Source organism: Cololabis saira, chromosome 6, assembly GCF_033807715.1.
Source record: "Cololabis saira isolate AMF1-May2022 chromosome 6, fColSai1.1, whole genome shotgun sequence".
Lineage (NCBI taxonomy): Eukaryota > Metazoa > Chordata > Actinopteri > Beloniformes > Belonidae > Cololabis > Cololabis saira.
The window spans coordinates 14221702-14240121 of NC_084592.1; the positions used below are offsets into that span (position 1 = coordinate 14221702).

General features: G+C 39.9%; 2 protein-coding genes across 4 annotated transcripts in view; one reads left to right on the forward strand and one right to left on the reverse strand.

Annotated features, from left to right (window-relative positions):
* srpx (sushi-repeat containing protein X-linked) overlaps positions 1 to 5264 on the forward strand; it is a 33907-nt gene extending 28643 nt beyond the window's left edge. The window contains exons 8-9 of the mRNA XM_061724419.1: positions 3445 to 3566; positions 4415 to 5264. Coding sequence (XP_061580403.1) covers positions 3445 to 3566; positions 4415 to 4598 — 306 coding nt within the window. The 3' untranslated portion in view covers positions 4599 to 5264. The remainder of the gene's footprint in view (positions 1 to 3444; positions 3567 to 4414) is intronic.
* Positions 5265 to 9327: 4063 nt separating this feature from the next.
* sytl5 (synaptotagmin-like 5) overlaps positions 9328 to 18420 on the reverse strand; it is a 76010-nt gene continuing 66917 nt past the window's right edge. For all 3 annotated transcript variants that reach the window (XM_061723336.1, XM_061723337.1, XM_061723334.1), the window contains 3 exons: positions 16504 to 16642; positions 14907 to 15115; positions 9328 to 10533 (listed from right to left, as the gene is read on the reverse strand). In XM_061723336.1, coding sequence (XP_061579320.1) covers positions 10391 to 10533; positions 14907 to 15115; positions 16504 to 16642 — 491 coding nt within the window. In that variant the 3' untranslated portion in view covers positions 9328 to 10390. The remainder of the gene's footprint in view (positions 10534 to 14906; positions 15116 to 16503; positions 16643 to 18420) is intronic.

Here is an 18420-nt window from a genome sequence, read left to right on the forward strand (position 1 = left end):
CGTGCAAAATTTAGGGGTAGGACTGAAAAGTAGGGGTAGTGGGAGTATTGGGACAGGGCTTTATCCCTGAGAAGGATGGTGAACCCAAGCCTGTTTCAGAAACTGAGGTGACTTATGTTTGGAGTCGGTTACCATGGTAACCCGTTTTAAGAACATTGTTCAACAAATTCAACAAGCTCCTTCCCTTTATGAAGCTGAAAGGGCTTAAATTGAACCAGCTGATCCATGTTGAGAGGCAGATGCCTGAACGATGTCGTGCTTTCATTGATAAACGAGGTTGAACTGGTTAGACCGGCTCTGCTCATGGTTTTTAGTCGGACAGTTACGTGATCTTATCTTACATCACAAATGTTTACCTGTCGCGTTCTCACGTTACACCAAATACTTTGGGATGCTGAGCAATACAAAGGGAAGGATGTACAGAAATGTACAGAAATAAATGAGTTCTGGTTTGTGTCTGCCATCTTTCTTTTTTGGAGCTTAGAGCCTCATCCAACCTACAAACTCATACGAAGAATTTCAGAGGATTAGGAGCAGTATTGATGATTTACATTAACCTTTTTATTTAGGGCATCCTGTTCCCACTTCTGTAAGTGAAGCTGTTTTTATTTAGGATCCATATTTCTTTTTTCCAGAGCAACATGTTACTAACGACAGTGACATTCAAGTTTATATTCGAGCTTGATGTCTGAATTATGTATTTATTTTTCATCTTCAACAGTTTCCAAATCTTTTTTTTCCCAAAGCAGCTTGTTTGAAAAGACCGTCTTAGTTATAAAACATGTCACTATTTGTAGCTCATGCTACAATCGAACCGTTACACATTTAATTAAATATTTTTTTTTTTGTATCGCAGTTTATTTTCCACAGAAAAACATTATCAAATTCACTTTATATTATAATAAAAGCTCTAATACTAATGATAAAAAGTGGATTTATCTAGCTTGTGTTGCCATGGTGACTCAAAAACGCTCCATTGATGTTTTTTATATTGGTGATGCAAGTGTTTGATTCAGAGTCAGCATACACAGAGTTGACTGAAACAACTCTGGGTTCGTACTTTAACTCAGAGTTTGTCAAATGTTTTTTTTTCTGGTGTTTCAGAACAACAGCGAGCTGAAGAACTCAATGAAGACACAGTTTTAAAATAAAAGAGAATATAACTGTGAACGGTTCAGGTACCGTGCAGGAATGATCACAAGGAGACGGCAGCTGAAGCACAGTACTTTTAATCGGTAGCACTTTCCAGTGCAGAACAACACAGCATCCCCCCCCCTCTGCACCTGAGCTGTCACTATAATAGAGGGAGAGAATGATGATTAATGCGGCCCAGGTGTGGTCCTTCGTCCCTAATTGGGCTGCTCCCAGAGCCACCGACTCCTGTCTCCTCTGCAGCTGAGCTGAAACACAACCCACCGCCACAAGAATGCTTGTAAATGACACATGCAAATCTCCCAAAATGAATATATATATATACAGTATATATATTATTTTTTTTAATTTATTTATTTGCACATAAAAAAATAATACAACCGCCAAAAATTCAGACAAACAGTATGTAGAAAAAAAAGGAAACAACAAAAAAGAAATACAATGTAACAGAAAAAATGTGCAGGAGGAACCAAAAAAACCCATAAGGGCTTGTCGAGTGGTTCCTCCTATAATGAAACAAACAATATCTACAGAGATATGTAAAACATAGGACAACTAAGGAGAATAAGCTAAATTACTAGAAAAACAGGAATGTGATGAGGATGTGCAGAGAAGTTCTGGAAATGAGTGGTTAAGCTTTGCTAAGCTGGGTTAGCAAAAAAGTTGTGATTTGTTTTTTGAAATTATTTGTACTCGAGCATTCTCTAATATTGAGTGGTAAGGTGTTCCAATAAAGAGGAACCTCTGAACCTAACTGAAAATTGAGAAAAAGTAGTCCTGAAAAAGGTGGGATGGAGATTGTTTGCAGACCTGGTATTAAAGTGATGAATTTGGGAATTGAATTGAAATAAAGAATGAAAACAGGTTGGAAGTAGCTTGTGGATGGATTGATAGACAAATAGACAAATCTGAAAAACATTTACAGCAGAAATAGGGAGAATACTTATGCATTGGAACAATGGGATGGATCTAGTAAGTCTATTGGAAAATGTAATCATTTTGATAAATGTTTTTGCAGGATTAAGATACAGTTGAGGTTGCTCATGAAGGTACTTGCCCAAATGACATTGCAATATGAAATATAAGGATAAATCATAGTATAATATACATATCTTGAATGAAAATGCAGTATAAGATCGAGAACTTTAACTCTGAACGGTGTCAAACGTTCTGAGTTGTTTGACTGTTCATACATGAGGCGTTTGCCCAACTAGACAAATATAATCATTAATGTGACGTAATTCAGGCATCGAATTATATAAATGCAGCTGTATTTGTTTAACAGTATTTGAGCACTCTAGTGCATGTATGACGTTTTCAGGTTGTAGGATTGAAACTGATTTTTTTTAGAAAACTGCTTTAATGAAGGCGTGTTCGTGTATCCAGTGGTTGTGCAGCATCGTTTGGTGACCGCAGCCTTGGAGTTTTATACCCTCTTGAACGTGATCCGTGCTCCCTCTCCTTTCTTTTTTTTTGTCATTTATTTATTTAAACTTTATCAAGCATAAAGAATGAAGAGATCAAGACGGGGTGAAAAAGGTATAAAATTAGGAAATAATTACAGCAACAATGGTGAAGATAACAGATTCACACAAGAAACAAAACACACAAAAAGCACAAGGACAGCAAGGTACAATAAAATCAAAAGAGCAAAGACTGAGTTATGGATTAGTACAGTTTCTTGGCAACCCTATTCATATTATCAATCTTTTTCATAGATTTAAAGTAGTTGGTAAAAAAAAAATGGAAAAATATAGTAAAGGAGGGAGTATTTCCACTCCACTTACAAGTGTGAATATGATATTTACCCCAAATAATCACCAGGTTGATAATGTTTGAATATTTAGGATCCAAGTTATCCATATAATAGATAACATCATTGTAAATAAAAACAGGAATTCATCAATCTTTAAAGATAACCAATTATGAATGTGAGACCAAAAGGACTTTGTAAAAGAACAATTGAAAAAAAGATGTTCAATGGTCTCGGCCTCAGAAGAACAAAATATGCAAGGATCAACTTCCAATTTAAACCTTCTATGTAACAAATCATTAACAGGATATATAGCTGATGCTATTTTAAAGTGGGTTTCCTTGACTTTAGGGGCAATTGGTAACGATACGTAAAAAGAGAAGGAACGTTTTCTTAAGGGGATTTCTATACTATCGCAGACATAGCAAGAGTTAAAATCTCCCCAGCTCCCTTTTCTTCCATCGGTGTCAGAATCAATAAAGAAGCTGTAGCACTTATGGATCCATGTCTCTGTCTCTGTCTCTGTCCTGCGGGAACAGCATGCTCAGTGCGGACTGGACTTGAGACACGTGACGGTCATCGAGCTGGTCGGGACTTACCCAGCTCAAGTCGGCCGGATTCGACACAGGCTGCTCACGCCGGGCCTGGCCCTGCAGCTCAGGTAGGAAACCAGCAGACACGCCACCGCGCTCGTCAGACACCAACAGAGCTGGGTAGAGGAGCCAAAAATTGTACTCAAGTAAAAGTACTGTTACTTCAGAATAATATGACTCAAGTAGAAGTAAAAAGTAGTCATCCAAATAATGACTTGAGTAAAAGTAAAAAAGTACTTGGTGAAAAAACTACTCAAGTAACTGAGTAACTGTTGAGTAACGTCTGATTAATTTTTTTAACACAACCATTCAAACAGACAAAAGTACAAAATAATCGTCTTCAGGCAAATTAAATCAATAAAATAATAAAATAAATTAAAATTAATAAAAAATAGAAAATAGCCTAAATTAAAATAATCTTAAAGTAAATTCAAGTACTTTAATAAATAATAAAATAATAACAGAATAAAAAAATAAATTAAGCACAAGTAGCACAAAATTTCAAGCCTTTGTACTTTTCTTTTTTAACCAGGCAGAACTAGAACAAGCCCATGAACTCATAGAAACTCTGTGTGTGTTTGAGTCTGTGTAAATGTGACAAAACATGCAAAAACAAACATTTTTCCCAAAGAATCACCCAGTGATGTCATGAGATTGACGCGTACGCGGATAAAAGGGATAAAAGAAAAGTAACAGCTCAACGTAGCCTAATGTACTGGAGTAAGAGTAACAGTTTCTTCTTCACAAATCTACTCAAGTAAAAGTAAAAAGTATAGTGATTCAAAACTACTCCTAAAAGTACAAACTTTCCCAAAACTTACTCAAGTAAATGTAACGGAGTAAATGTAACTCGTTACTACCCACCTCTGGACATCAACATGTGGCTTCTGCTCACTAACTGATGTTTGTTTCCCAGGATACTCCTCAGGATCTCTCAGAGGTCCTTCCAAATGGTGCTGATCGACAAGCAGGGCATCGACAAGCAGCGCTACCCGTTCCCCATCACGGCGGCTGAAATATTCACGACCATCGACACGTTCCCCATCCGCAAGGACGAGATGGTGTTGCAGACGGAGGCGGGCCAGACCTGTCAGTCATGAAGCCCCCTGGTCCCTCAGTGCACCTCCATGGACCGTCAGCCGTCTCTGACCTTCTCACGTCTTTCCCAAAACAGACAAGGCCGGCTCACATCATCTGTTTCTCTCCACAAGTCACACACTCCTACCTGAACTCTTTCTGTCCTGTACCCAGTGTGTGTGTGCCTACGTATGTGTGTGTGTGTGTGAGTGTGTGTGAGTGTGTGTGTGTGTGTGTCATCACAGGTTTGCATGTCAGTCATGGTGCTGATCTGAGGCTGGTTTAAGTTAAATGAATCACACAGTACATTCCTGTGTTTACATTTATATTTTGTTATTTTAAATATTTTCTAAGCAGAAGTCTGTTTTACTATTTTGTACAAAAAAAAAAGTCTGGAAAACTTTTTAATCCTTTTGAATATTTATGTTTCACCCGTCTAATAATGGTGTACGTCATGCACAGTGTCTGTGTCTGAATCTACAAAAACACTGATTAAATATGTCATGTGGAGTTTGTGTTCTTCAGCGATCGTGTTATTTCCTGCACGATCGGCTTCACCCACACGTCATTTTAATTTGCTACGGATCTTATTAGTTCCAGGTTAATTTTTAAACAGCTCTGTAAACAGGTAGCTGTAGACGATGAAAGTAAATAAACAGCCGACTGGATTTCAGACTTTAGGAGCTGTTTCCCATCATCTTAAGAAAAAAAGCCGGTGTTGGTAGATGAGGAAATACTCCTTGAAACAATGGATAATATTTAGACATTTTTCTGGGTAACACAAGAAGGTTATCTTAATAAGCTCAAAGCACCATGTTACAACCAAAAACGTAATAACGGCCAATAACGTAATAACTGCCAATAACGTAATAATTTTGGCCATTTCAAATGTAATAAAGCCAATAGTGTAATAATGTGCCAATAATGTAATAAAACTTTTGAGCCAATAACGTAATAACTTTTTGCCGATAATGTAATAAGGCATTACAATATTGGCTGGTTATTACGTTATTGGCCTGGTATTTAAAAAAAACTTTCAAAATGTGATAACTGGTGCCGATAATGTAATAACACATAAATATGACAGCAGCTCTTGGAAATAAAGGTTTTTTTTGCAGTTTTTGGGCAGTTAGTGGATGACATATAGTCGTCATATTTATTCATCCAAGATATGTCTACACAAACATCTACACAGCTGCTTTATCATTACTGTAAAAAAACAAAAAAACAACAACAACAACAACTTTGAAACGTCACTTTAGCCAACATGGGGCCTGTAAGCTCAATGTGTTGATGTAGTTTTTAATTTTCAAACATGAAAAACAAAGTTAGACATATGAACCCTGCAGAGCATTCATTTTAGATCTCCAACAGCTGGTTTCAGTAGTGATCTATTTGTTGACTGGTTAACAGAAGTATGTTACAAGCGTCCTGAGGCATCTCTCTCTTCTTATTCTTGTTTTTATTATTGTTTATTTCCAATCAAAAAATCTGAACTGCAATATATAATATACATACAGCAAAAACATGAACAAAAAAAATAAAAACTGTTCCTCCTCAAATGAAAAGTAGCTTTCGCTCATTTACAAATGTGAAAAAAAAACTTAAAATAGTTGACAAGGGAGGAATCATAACAGACAACTGGCATTACTTCTTCCAGTATATGTCTTTGATTTTGTACTGCCCGAAAGTCAGATGAGTAAGGACTATCCAGGCTTTCATCCATCGGCTGTCCTTGCTAAACAACTCCTTTATTCTTGTACTCAGACCACTGTTGCATCCAGCATCCTCAATGTCATTGTCAACCAAAGGGTTAGCCATAGACTGTTTATCAGAATTAGCTTCAGTTTGAAACAGAAAGCCAGGTTCATCAGCTGTACAAGCAGGTTCATCCGATATAGAGGGGGGGTCGGGATTGTTACAACCAATAGTGTAATAATGAGCCAATAATGTAATAAAACTTTTTTTTTATTACATTATTGGCACATTATTACACTATTGGCTTTATTACATTTGAAATGGCCAAAATTATGACATTATTGGCAGTTATTACATTATTGGCCGTTATTACGTTTTTGGTTGTAACACACCACCTTGTCCAGAGAGGACAGTTTTATTTTTGTTTGACTTGTGAATCCAAAATGTAAAAATTCTCTTTTTTCCAATAAATTCTGATTTTAGAAGAGGAATCAAGAGATCTAGAACTGCATCATTCATAATCAGAAAGATTTCTGAACAGTTTTGTAGCAACCATTGTGGTTTTTATTTCTTTAATAAAAAGGGCACCAACAAATTTGCCCACGTGTACCCAACTTATTTGTGATCCCAGCAAACCTTCAACAAGATGACAGTCTGACCTTTCCGTGTTCACTGGAACAAAATGTAATAGAAAACAATGGTTGATCGAGGGGGGGGGGGGTTATTGGGTTATTGTTATAGACTTTACAGCAAATGTTTTTGCTGAGGTCAAGTTGTGCAAGAAAAGTTAGTTTTTTTTGCTCAAATCGTGTTTTAGAATAAATCCTATTAGAAAATAGTTTGTGTCCCATGCAGTCCCTTAAAAGAGCAATATGTAAGATTGTAGGTTAAAATAACCCAGAAACAGCAAAAGGATGAGAAGAAACAAGTGCAGTCGTGTCACCAACATGACGGCTATGTGAGATATAAACAACTAGCTTCGGTTCTTCCAGCCGTGCAGTACCAGTTTCTGCCATGTGTGGCGGTAGCGAGCAATGTAGCTGCTTCAGTACAACACGAAGAAGTCCCACCGTACTACTTGACCTTGTTGTCAGTCATGTACGCCCCGCCCCCAAATTAATGTTTACAGGTAAACAGAAACAGCGAGAATGGATGACGCTCTCAGGAAGAGAGCAAATTGCAGCGTTTATTTCGGATTGGTAAGTAAACTGTTGCTGATTTTTGTTATTGTGGCGCCAAATGTATTGACCTCGTATTGATCAATTCGACCTGTTTCAGAACTGCATGGGGAGAAAAGCGATTGCACTCTTGATTAGAGATTTTAATTTCTTGGTTTCAGATTCTGTGTTTTGATTCTCAGATTTGGGGTTTTGAACACTTAAGCGTTTTCTCATTTCTTACTCAAGGGTCAAAGTCACTTTTTGCCGCCATTCTGACCCCATTTTATTGGCGTGTGCAGTGTGAATTAAATTTTTGGCTTCGCATTACACTCTTTATCGTCGTACAAAAATGTACTTACTTGCAGTTGGAGTCTAAATATGCAGAACTGTGTACCTCATCAGTGTCTGAGTGTTGAGACAATGTGATGACTCCATTTTCAGCCAAAGTAAAGGACATTTTTACACCTGGGAGGAGCTGATGATCCTACCACCGATCCTCTAACCAGGGCCGGACCACCGACACAACCACCGCCCCCACCCCCCCCACAGAAAAACACACAGTAGCAACACAATGGCAATCCATCAGAAATAATTTAATATTGGGGTTATATTTCAGTAACATTAAAACATAATAATGAAGATTACATATGGTCGGTGGAAAGGTGTTTTATTTCAAAATATTCTTATAACACGTTTGGGCCAAAATAAGCGTAAAAACTGTGACTTTGACGCGAGTAAACCGGACACGACAGAGAATGCATGCTGTACACGAAGCGTTTCCTCAGGAACAAGGTCTTGCATGAGCTTCTGACGGACGCTGGACAACGAACACGATGTTTTATTACCAGAACTTTAACTGGGAAACAGATACATCCCTTGATTCTGCTGTTTTAAGCTCGAGAATCATTTTTGTGAATCGCGCGATTCATCGCAGGACGAAGGATCACGGGGCCATCGGTGGCCGGGTCAAGGTCGCTGGCGGTCGCTGGCTCGTCATTGGCCCGGCCTGAGACGGAGGCGGCTCGCCTCAGCTCTTTCTCTTCTAGGTTGTAACGTGATGACGATATCAGTGCTTTATGTAACCGCTTGTTCTTCTGTGCACGCTGTCTCCAGATATCATGAGGTTTACGGTATATTAACACACTGATACAGTGCTACGTAAATTTACGTCAAAGCTAATTTTAATTTGCTGCGTTAAGACTATTTGCTTTCATGTGCTTTTTTTCTTTTACAGAAAATATTATGATTTTCAAATCTATGACTGTTGAAGTCATGACGTGAATTTAAAACTGACTCTAAAACCTCCTAAACTTACGTAAGTGATCTATCCTATGAGACACGAAGCTGCCCGGTCCTGGCGTCACGGTAACAACCACGCTATGTCAGCGCTAACACCAGCATGCTAACATCGAGTTTCTTCAGCAGGTAGAATATTGTGTACTATTTTGAAAATTGCAACACAGACATACGAATACACAAAAGTAAGAATACATGTTCAATTCTTATGTCTATGGTTTGCAATCTTAGCATGCTAATGTGCTAATTAGCATCGGAACGTCGAAGCTGGTCGGTGGCAGGTTTTGCGTTTGTGACGAAGGACATTTCTGACCGTCTGGAGAACGAATATATACAACAGATCTGGTCACGGGCGATGTGAAAGTGATTTCATGAAAGCTTTTCACTCACAATGCAAGTGTGACTCCAGAGGAAGTCCAGTTCACTTGAATAATAGTTTACTAATCTCGTTATAACAGTTTTCATTAGAAGCGTAATAAATCTTTTTCTCTGGGCTCCAGCTGTTTAAAGAAGGAGCTTTGCTGGCATGAGGGAAACTATATCTCAGCTGACAGTGGTAAATGTCTAATGATGAACGATGAAAGCTGCCGTTAAAAAAAAATAAAAAAAAGTATTTGGTCAAACTGCATCTATAAATCGGTAGAGAGTCCGTCCAAACGTGTGTGCTAATTTATTCTGTGAATCTGGACATATTTTCCAGGTGTTGGACTGTTGATGGACCAGTTAGAAGTCACACTGATGGAAACATGTGGTACTTAAAACACCTTTTAGAGCAACACAGACCAAAAAAACAGTCATTTTCATGGATTAAAAAAGTAAAAATAAAACACTATGTTAATCAAAAGTGATCTCTGACTTTTGTTGCTTTCACCATGCGCATAATTCTGTGTTACAGTCAATGCTCATGAGCCATGAAGAATGGTTGGGTGAGTTTCAACCGAGAGGATGGTGCAAGAAATGGATGCAACCTGGGGGTGGGGGGGGCATAAACAACCCAAAACAAACTGTTTATACATGATATCGACTGTACTGGTGGTGTAACTTGTGCTAAAATAGATTTTAATGAGTATTTTTGAGCATGAGTGTATGGGTAAGTCTCAATGGCAGGGGGCTGAAACCAGCAATTAAATTATTTTAATTATTTTTAAAAGCTGAATAGTGCTAATTTAAGTGAGTCCTTTTAACATGTAGAGTAAAATCAAAGTATTTCTTGATATTCGCAGCAGGAATACACAAACGAGCCAGTTTTCGACCCCCCGTGAGCTACCGTTGATGATGGGATGAGTCGCAGCGTCACCGTCTCTCTGTGCTTCAGAGCGTATCAATCATTACAACATCTCTCAAATGTTTCATCATCACCTGGAGCCACATGCAAAAAAAAAAAAAAAAACAGCTCACAGACGAGACGAGGACGGACACATCAGGCGTCGCCGTGTGCTTATTAAGAAGAAGTCACAGTAAGTTAGTTGAGACGAAGGTTTTCCATCATCCTGGCTGAGCGGCAGCAGTGATTGGTCGAGACGACATGCAGAGGGGCCACATGTGGATGAGTGAGTAAGGCATGACGGTGGTTGTGGACAGGAGGAGGAATCCTAACAAGAAAGTACAGAGAAGGAGGGTCTCTGATCCTGTCACATCCTCAGTGAGCGCATCAGTCCAGCTCATGTGTGGCTCTTGCGCATGGTGGAGCGCAGCATCAGCGTGCACTCCTGAGGAACTTCGGGGTTCTCGATCATGCGCTGCCAAGCGCGCTGTTCCTCCCCGTAAGAGTCCATCCAGTCCACCTCGTTCCCGTAGCTTTTACCTTCAGGAACGAGAAGAAAAGCAAACATTAGTGTGGTTTTATGAGGACATCTACTTTCTTACCTCTCAACTCTGCAGGAATAATATCATTAAAATAATAACAATGTTGTAGCAACAGCACACAGATATCATAGGTCTTATGTTTGAATGAAATGATCAGGTCACAATGACCCTAACCTGTATAAATAAATGAGCAAATCATGATATAAAACCCCCTATAAACTAGTGTCGACAGTGTGATGTAAATGTAAATGTACTTTTTTTATATAGCACCTTACATCAACCTAGAGGTGAACCAAAGTGCTTTACATAACATACAACAAAATAAAACAAGAATAAAACATATGAACATATAAAACATCAAGTATAAAAAGGTGTCGCCACACTACTAGGTATTAAAAGCCACCCTGAATAAATAAGTTTTCAGTTTAGATTTAAAAATGCCCAGGTCAGAGATGGTGCGTAACTCACAGGGGAGCTGATTCCAGAGCCTGGGGCAACTGAAAAGGCTCGGTCACCCCAGAGCTTCGTCTTTGACCTGGGCACTTCCAACAAACGTTGGTTGGAGGATCTCAGAGCTCTGCCAGGCTCCCGTTAAAAGCTCTGATAAATAAGGAGGGGCAAGGCCGTTAAGAGCTTTAAAAACAAACATTAAAAGTTTAAAATCAACTCTAAAACGAACAGGCAGCCAGTGAAGGGAATAGAGGACCGGGGTGATGTGCTCTCGTCTGGGTGTGTTCGTTAAAAGACGGGCAGCTGCATTTTGTACCAGCTGAAGACGCTAAAAGAGGATTGGGCGATGCCAACATAAAGTACATTACAGTAGTCCAATCTGGAGCTGACTAGAGCGTGGATAGCTCTCTCCATGTCGTGGCGGCTCAAAAATGTTTTTACTTTGGCTAAAAGACGCAACTGATAAAAACTTCACAACATTGTCCACTTGTCGGTCAAATTTTAAAATCGATCAAAAATAACTCCCAGGTTTCTAACTTTGGGACCGAAAGATCTGGACAAAGCGCCAAAGTCAGCCGTCACGGTGTCTCCAAACAAAATGCACTCCGTTTTGTCCCGTTTAAATGTAAAAAATTGTGTGCCAACCACTGCTTGATGTCAGTAATACATTCCAGCAGGGAGCTTTGTGATGTGATGGCTGTATGACAACACACTTTGACTTGTAATAGATGTTTTGGGCTGTTTGCTTGTTGGTATCCAGGCTGCAGCCAGCTCAGCTCTGCCCTCAAAGAGATTTAAAAGAGTTATGTGATGTTGAGACATTAAGCATATTGCTAAAAGGAGAGCTTGTTTGGGCCAACTTCCTGATGCTATAATATAATTAAAATACTAATTAAACCATGTGCATTGCTTCTCTTTGAGAACGGCTTTAGTTCTTTTTTATTTCTCTTACGAGCTTGTTTGAAATTCTGTTATCTTGTCACGGCCTTCTGCGTCTCTGCGGGCTTTGCAGCACGAGTCAGCATTCTTTCTGCTGTGTGCAATGTGGTTATTGGCAAGGTTTTTTTCTTTTCTACATGCACAATGTCTGTAAATAACTGCCAGGAAATGAATCATTATTCACAACTTGATATTATTGAACTAGCTCACGTCTCCCTCAGTCTTGCGACGTTGTCACCTTGAATTGTTCCCTGCTTGTTTCAAAAGAAAGGCAAGCACGGACAATGCCAGTAAAGGGGAGGGAGCAGAAACACATCAGTGTCTCATCCCTGACACTGACTGACAACTGTTTACAACACTGAGGACCTGATGGTTCACAGGTGTCACTCAGTACGTTTACATGCACTAACAGAAAGTCCAATTGTTTCCTTAATAACCTGACTGATGTGGATGTTTTAAAAGCCGTGTTTACACCTTAGCCGGGCTGTAGTCGAACCCAACTGAAGCTCTTGAGATCGAGCTTTTAGTGCAAGATAATGCAATCCTAATTCCAGTTATTCCGGTGTTAGTATTTTAAGAAATTGTTTAAAGGTTTAAAGGGTTTTTCTATAAGATTCTACAAGGGATCAACTCCTTTTTTTATGACTAGAGCAGGGGTCGGCAACCCAAAATGTTGAAAGAGCCATATTGGACCAAAAACACAAAAAACAAATATGTCTGGAGCCGCAAAAAATTAAAAGTCTTGTACAGTATAAGCCTTATAGATACATACAGCATGTGTTGCCTTCATTATATTAGTTATAACTGGGTACTCGGCTGCAAATGTAGCATGCAAATGTCTTTCTACATGACTCTTTTTGTTATTGGACAACTTCTCGCTACAGAGCAAACATTCAGGCAATGAATGCAAATGATTCGGTCCAAGAAACGTTGAATCCTCTTTTCTCCTCAGTTATTTTTCTCTTTTTCCCTTTGGAAACAATCCCTTTGGCCAGTTTGTTTACAACATCCACCTGCCTGGCGCCGCCCTGCTGGTAGAAACGTGTGTCGCAGGCTCCGACGTAAATCTTCGTTAACAGAAATGTTGAAATTTAATATTTATTCTACGCATTTTTACAGCATTGGAAAACGTTAAAAATGTTTGTGTCATGTTTGTCCTCCTACAGAAACCAAGTTCAAACAAAAAAATACATTTCCCTCCCCCATCTATTTCCATTTTCAAACATTTTTGAAAAAGCTCCAGGGAGCCACTAAGGCGGCGCTAAAGAGCCACATGCGGCTCTAGAGCCGCGGGTTGCCAATCCCCGGTCTAGACTGTTAAGATTGTTTAGCTGTTTTTTCTTCTTTAGGTGAAGAACACAAATAGAAACAGATGTTTGAAAACTGATGGGTCCCATCCTGTTTTTCTTAAAGTTTTAGTTGTCTTAGGTCTTTGCTGGGTTGACACCTCAAGTAGGAAGCAACCAACAGAGAAATAAGGCTGGAGGTGAGACATGTTTGGGTGTGTTTCCCCGCAGCTGGCTCCACAGACGGGGTTCACGTACAAAACACCTCCTTTTTCAGTATGCCACCGTAGGCATTTCTGTCCTACCTATGAGGTTTGAGAAAAGTGTTACCTCCGGCTGGGAAATATTGTGCATGATATAATAAAGCTTGTATTAACATTTGATTGTTTTCACTGGTTTTCTTATAGTGCACCAGACAAACGAACACGAGGATCTTTCACCGGCATGTATACCAACCCAAGCTTAGCCAAGCTAGGATTCCCCCTACCGGAAGTGACGACAAAGCGAAAGTCAGAATATCAACACAGTAGGAGAAGAAGAAGACGAACAACAGAGAAGGAACCGGAAGAATGCCAACAAAAAAGTCTTCTTGCGCATGTTTAATTGGATTTCTCTGAAACTCCAGTTTAATCCTTAGCTAGAATGTTGCCAATAGAGGGTATGCATTGAAGTCACTTTCCCACTGGACCATGCCCCTTACTCGCACTGAGTGGCAAAACATCAGCAAAAATGGCTGCAACTATTAGGGGACACTGTGGAGAAGACGGGATAACAGCCGATTATCGGCTTAAATTAAAGGCAGTTGGACTTGACAGTGACCCGTACAGTTACCCCAAGAACCAGTGGTCCATGGACATTAATATTTGGCCACGAATCGATTTTCCTGATATTTATATGTACTTAATTTCTACGCCGGGGAAATGCACGAAGCAAAGCTTGAAGGCATACAAAAGTCTTGACGCTTGGTCCGACTTCAAGGCAGGATTTGTTGGTGAAATTAAAGTGATGAGGACACCGAACTTTATGATTTGACCGTTTAACGTTAGCTACCTAAAAATCCAACATTACCTGATACAAAATGGGAACCGCAAATCCACTTTTCGGTGCATGGAATCCAGTTGTTTCTGCGAATTGCAGTGATCCATTTGTCTCTCCATTTTTTGCCAGTCGATAACTCTGATTTCTTGCTAAATCTATGAGTACAGTCGATCGCACAACAGCTCTTTCCCATTTTAGATGTTTTCCAGTTGCTCAAACTGAAAGTTTACGCTGCCGCTAGGGATGGGCGATATTTTACCGTTCACGATAAACCGCCAAAAAAATTCCCCACGGTAAGAATTTGTCATCTCGCGGTAAAAACGATAAATTCCCGTTGATGACGTTTTTGTGTAAAGCTGATTTATGGATCTGCGTTAAATCCACGCACAAGATACGTGAAGGAAGGAGGGAAGAAAGAAAGAAAGAAAGAAAGAAAGAAAGAAAGAAAGAAAGAAAGAAAGAAAGAAAGAAAGATTCCCGTTGATGACGCTTTCTTCCACTCAGTGGGCAAAACCCGCTGTGAAGTCGCATCTGTGACGTCATGCGCATTCCCTCTATAGTTGGATTTAGATGTGAATTTAACCACTCTGACTGGCTGTTGCAGACTAAAGCAGAGGGAAGAACGATGCTCAAAGAGACAGGAGGTTGTTTTCTTCACCTGTGCCAGCTCCCAGCCGGACTCCTCCCAGGAAGACGTTGCTGGCCAGAGCTTCTTTGTCCCACACTGTGAGCTCCAGGCAGATGTTGTTGAGGTCTCCGGGCTGCAGACCGCAGTAGGTGAAGGTGTGGTTCCACTGCGGGTTGACGTTGCGTCGCTCCACCGACGTCTTGTGCTTGGTGGACTTGTTGGTGTCGGGGAGGAGGTACCTGGAAGAAAACGTAAACCTCACTCGACGGTAGGGCTGGGCGATATATCGAGATTTTAATATATACTGATATATTTTCAAACGCGATATGGTACGACACAATATCGTTTATATCAATTATTTAATTTTTTTTTTTTTTTATGATTTTGAAATAGCTTATTTTTGTCATGGTACAGTTTTCTAGGACCCAAGTGCAGGAGACAGAGGGAGGCTGGAGGCAGGAGTTCTCAAAAACAAAAGGGATTTATTCCATAAAAAGGCAAAAACAAGGCGCTGCAGAGCAGGATCAAAAAACACAAGTAACAAAGAACAAAACTGGGAGCACATGGAGGAGGGAACAGTACGGACCGACAGGGAACCAAGGAATGACAAGACAAGATATACTGAAGGGATAACGAGACATGACGAGACACAGGTGCAGACACAATCAGGACAGATGGGACACAGGCGGGGCAAGACAGAACTGAAAGTTACAAACTGGGGGGAAGTGTCAAACCCTGACAATTTTGTGACAAATTGACTTGAATGTTTTATTTGAGATTTGCACAAATGTTTTGTTATTTGCACAACTGTCAACCTCAGTGGAAAAGTCTGCCTGTTACTGTCTACATTGTATTAATTGCGCAGTGTATTTTAATTGAATTGTTATGCAGGAAAGGGATATTTGTTTTATTTTATTCAAGAAGCATTTTTATTCTATATATGCAGGCAGTTTATTTTTATTTCATTTGTTTTATACATTTTGATATTGTGCAGACCTCTGTTAATAAAAGGTACCTGTGTGACATTTGGCACGAGGCTTTGTATTAAAGGAGCATGAGGCAGGATTGAGGCAGGATTTATGAAAAAAATTCGTAAACGTTTTAAGTTTTCTAGTAATAATGTCAGATGAAGCGTTCCAAACCAAAAAGAATGAGCCCTCTAGTGTATCTCTCCGTTGCCTTGAACAGGCTGTGTGCTGCAAAATGTGCTGCAATTCGGGGCCCGAATTTCCTGTGCTGTCCTGCGGATGTGACGTCACATGACGCTGCATGTGCGTTCTCCCCGTTCTCCCGTGCCGGCTTCGCTGTTGTCTGCAGTACCCCCAACGGCCGTCGTGGCGAAGGGTGGCGCTAGAGAGTCTCATTTCTTAAAAGGAGCCTCATGCTCCTTTAAAACTAGCTGTTTTTTTAAGGGTTTGCCTCAGAAAAAAATGAAGCTAACAGAGATGCTATGCTATAATGCTTTGAGGGAAACCCCAATTATGGCACAGAAAAAATATCGATATATATCGAGTATCGCCATTCAGCTAGAAAATATCGAGATATGACTTTTGGTCCATATCGCCTAGCCCTACTCAACGGTGGTGACGACCTCACGGCTCAACGTCCATTAAAACCTTCTGCTCACCCTTTCACAAAAGTGTCGGAGGTGCCTCCAGATTTGACGGCAGTGAGATTTTTGGCTCCTTTTACCAGCAGCTCGACCATGCCTCCTTTAGGCAGAGTGAAGCTGCTCGTCTTCTTCCCCTTCAAGAAGGACTTCTTCACTGCGGTGGGAGGAGACGAGGACAAAGAGTTTGTGGTTAAAAGCAAGAGGAAATCACATACTGACTTAATGTGTTGTATAAAAAAACAAAAGAGTCATTAACAAATGGAAAAATACCGAGAAGTCAAAAATTAATTTTCATTAAATTCAATACATCTACAAAGGAGACGCCTGAGATCTAAATTAAAGCAATGGAAGCCATTAATTCAGATGGCATTAATTAAAACAGCCATTATTAAAAGTGAGGGATTGTGCTGCTGTAAAGGCTCCTAGGAGGATGAGGAAGGTGCTTTGATCTGGTTATTAGCTCCTAACTAAAGATGGCAAAGAAGTGGAAAGGTAAGGTGGTGAAACAAACTTTTATGAATGAATAGATAGATATATTGCCTTCAAGATGACATGTTTTTCCACGGGCATCCATGAATTTATCAACGAGAGAGTGGAAACGTACATTTTGCTCATAATACAAAGACACGACTAGAAAAAAAAAAGAGGATAAGTCATCTAACTTGCGTTCCAGTGATGATTGTCGAGCATTTTCATCATTCCCAAAGCCATAAAAGCCTTAAAACATGTTGTAACAACACCACACAGGTATCATAGTTCTTATGTTTGAATGAAATGACCCTAATCTGTATAAACAAATGAGCAAATAATGACATAAAAACCCCAATAATCCAGTGTGGACAGTGTGATGGGCTGTATAACAACACACTTTGACTAATAGATGTTTTAGGGGTATTTGCTTGATGGTATCCAGGCTGCAGCCACCTCAGCTCTGGCCTTAAAGAGATTTAAAAGAGTGATGTGATATTGAGAGATTATGCATATTGGGAGAGCTTGTTTGGGCTAACTTCCTGATGCTGCTTTCTAATTCATTTTCATAAGTTTGAGCTGGTAACATTATCCAGTAATTCACAAGGACAATATTTTCAAATAAGGTCTGGATGTATAATTTGCAGAAGACTGTGGTAAACAGAATGATTACTTCTGCTTCATATTCCTCCTTTCCGTTTTCCCTTCAGGGGTTTGCCACAGCTGATAACCTTCCTCTATGTCTTCTTCTGTCACACCAACCCAATAACTGCACATTCACATATCTTCTGTTTGGTCCTTCTGCAAATGCATTCACTCCCCCTCCTCTTTATGTGTCCAAACCGTCACAATCTAGTCTCGCTTTCCTTATCTCCAAGATGTTGGGCTGTTCCTCTGACGCGCTCGTTCTTAATCCTGTCCAACCGTGTCACTCTCAAAGGAAGTCTTAACGTCTTCAGATCCGCCACCCCCGGTCCCGCTTCCCGTCTCCTGGTCAGTGCTGCCGTCTCCGAGCGTAGAGAAGAAGTGCTAGTCTCACTACTGTCTTGTAAAGCTTTCCCTTTACTCTCACTGCCACTCTGCCAGACACTCCTCTCCTCCCACTGCACAATCCTTGTTGTGGTGACCCCCCATCAAGGGATGGACGTCGCCGGCAGTACTCGAGTTGTAAAAAAAAACCAGGGGGGATGGTGGATTTTATCACATGGGGACAGATAATTTCGTGCTGATTACAAATAATATAATATATTTCAAATAATAGCACGGACCAAAACACCTGCAGAAATACTTAAAACACTTTACACAAGACTCATCACTGGAAAAAACAACAATTTTCACCTGTTTCAAGTAGATTTTCACTTAAAATAAGTAGAAAAATCTGCATGTGGAACAAGATTTTATTGCTTGTAATAAGAAGATAAATCTTGTCCCACTGGCAGATTTTTCCTACTTATTTCAAGTGAA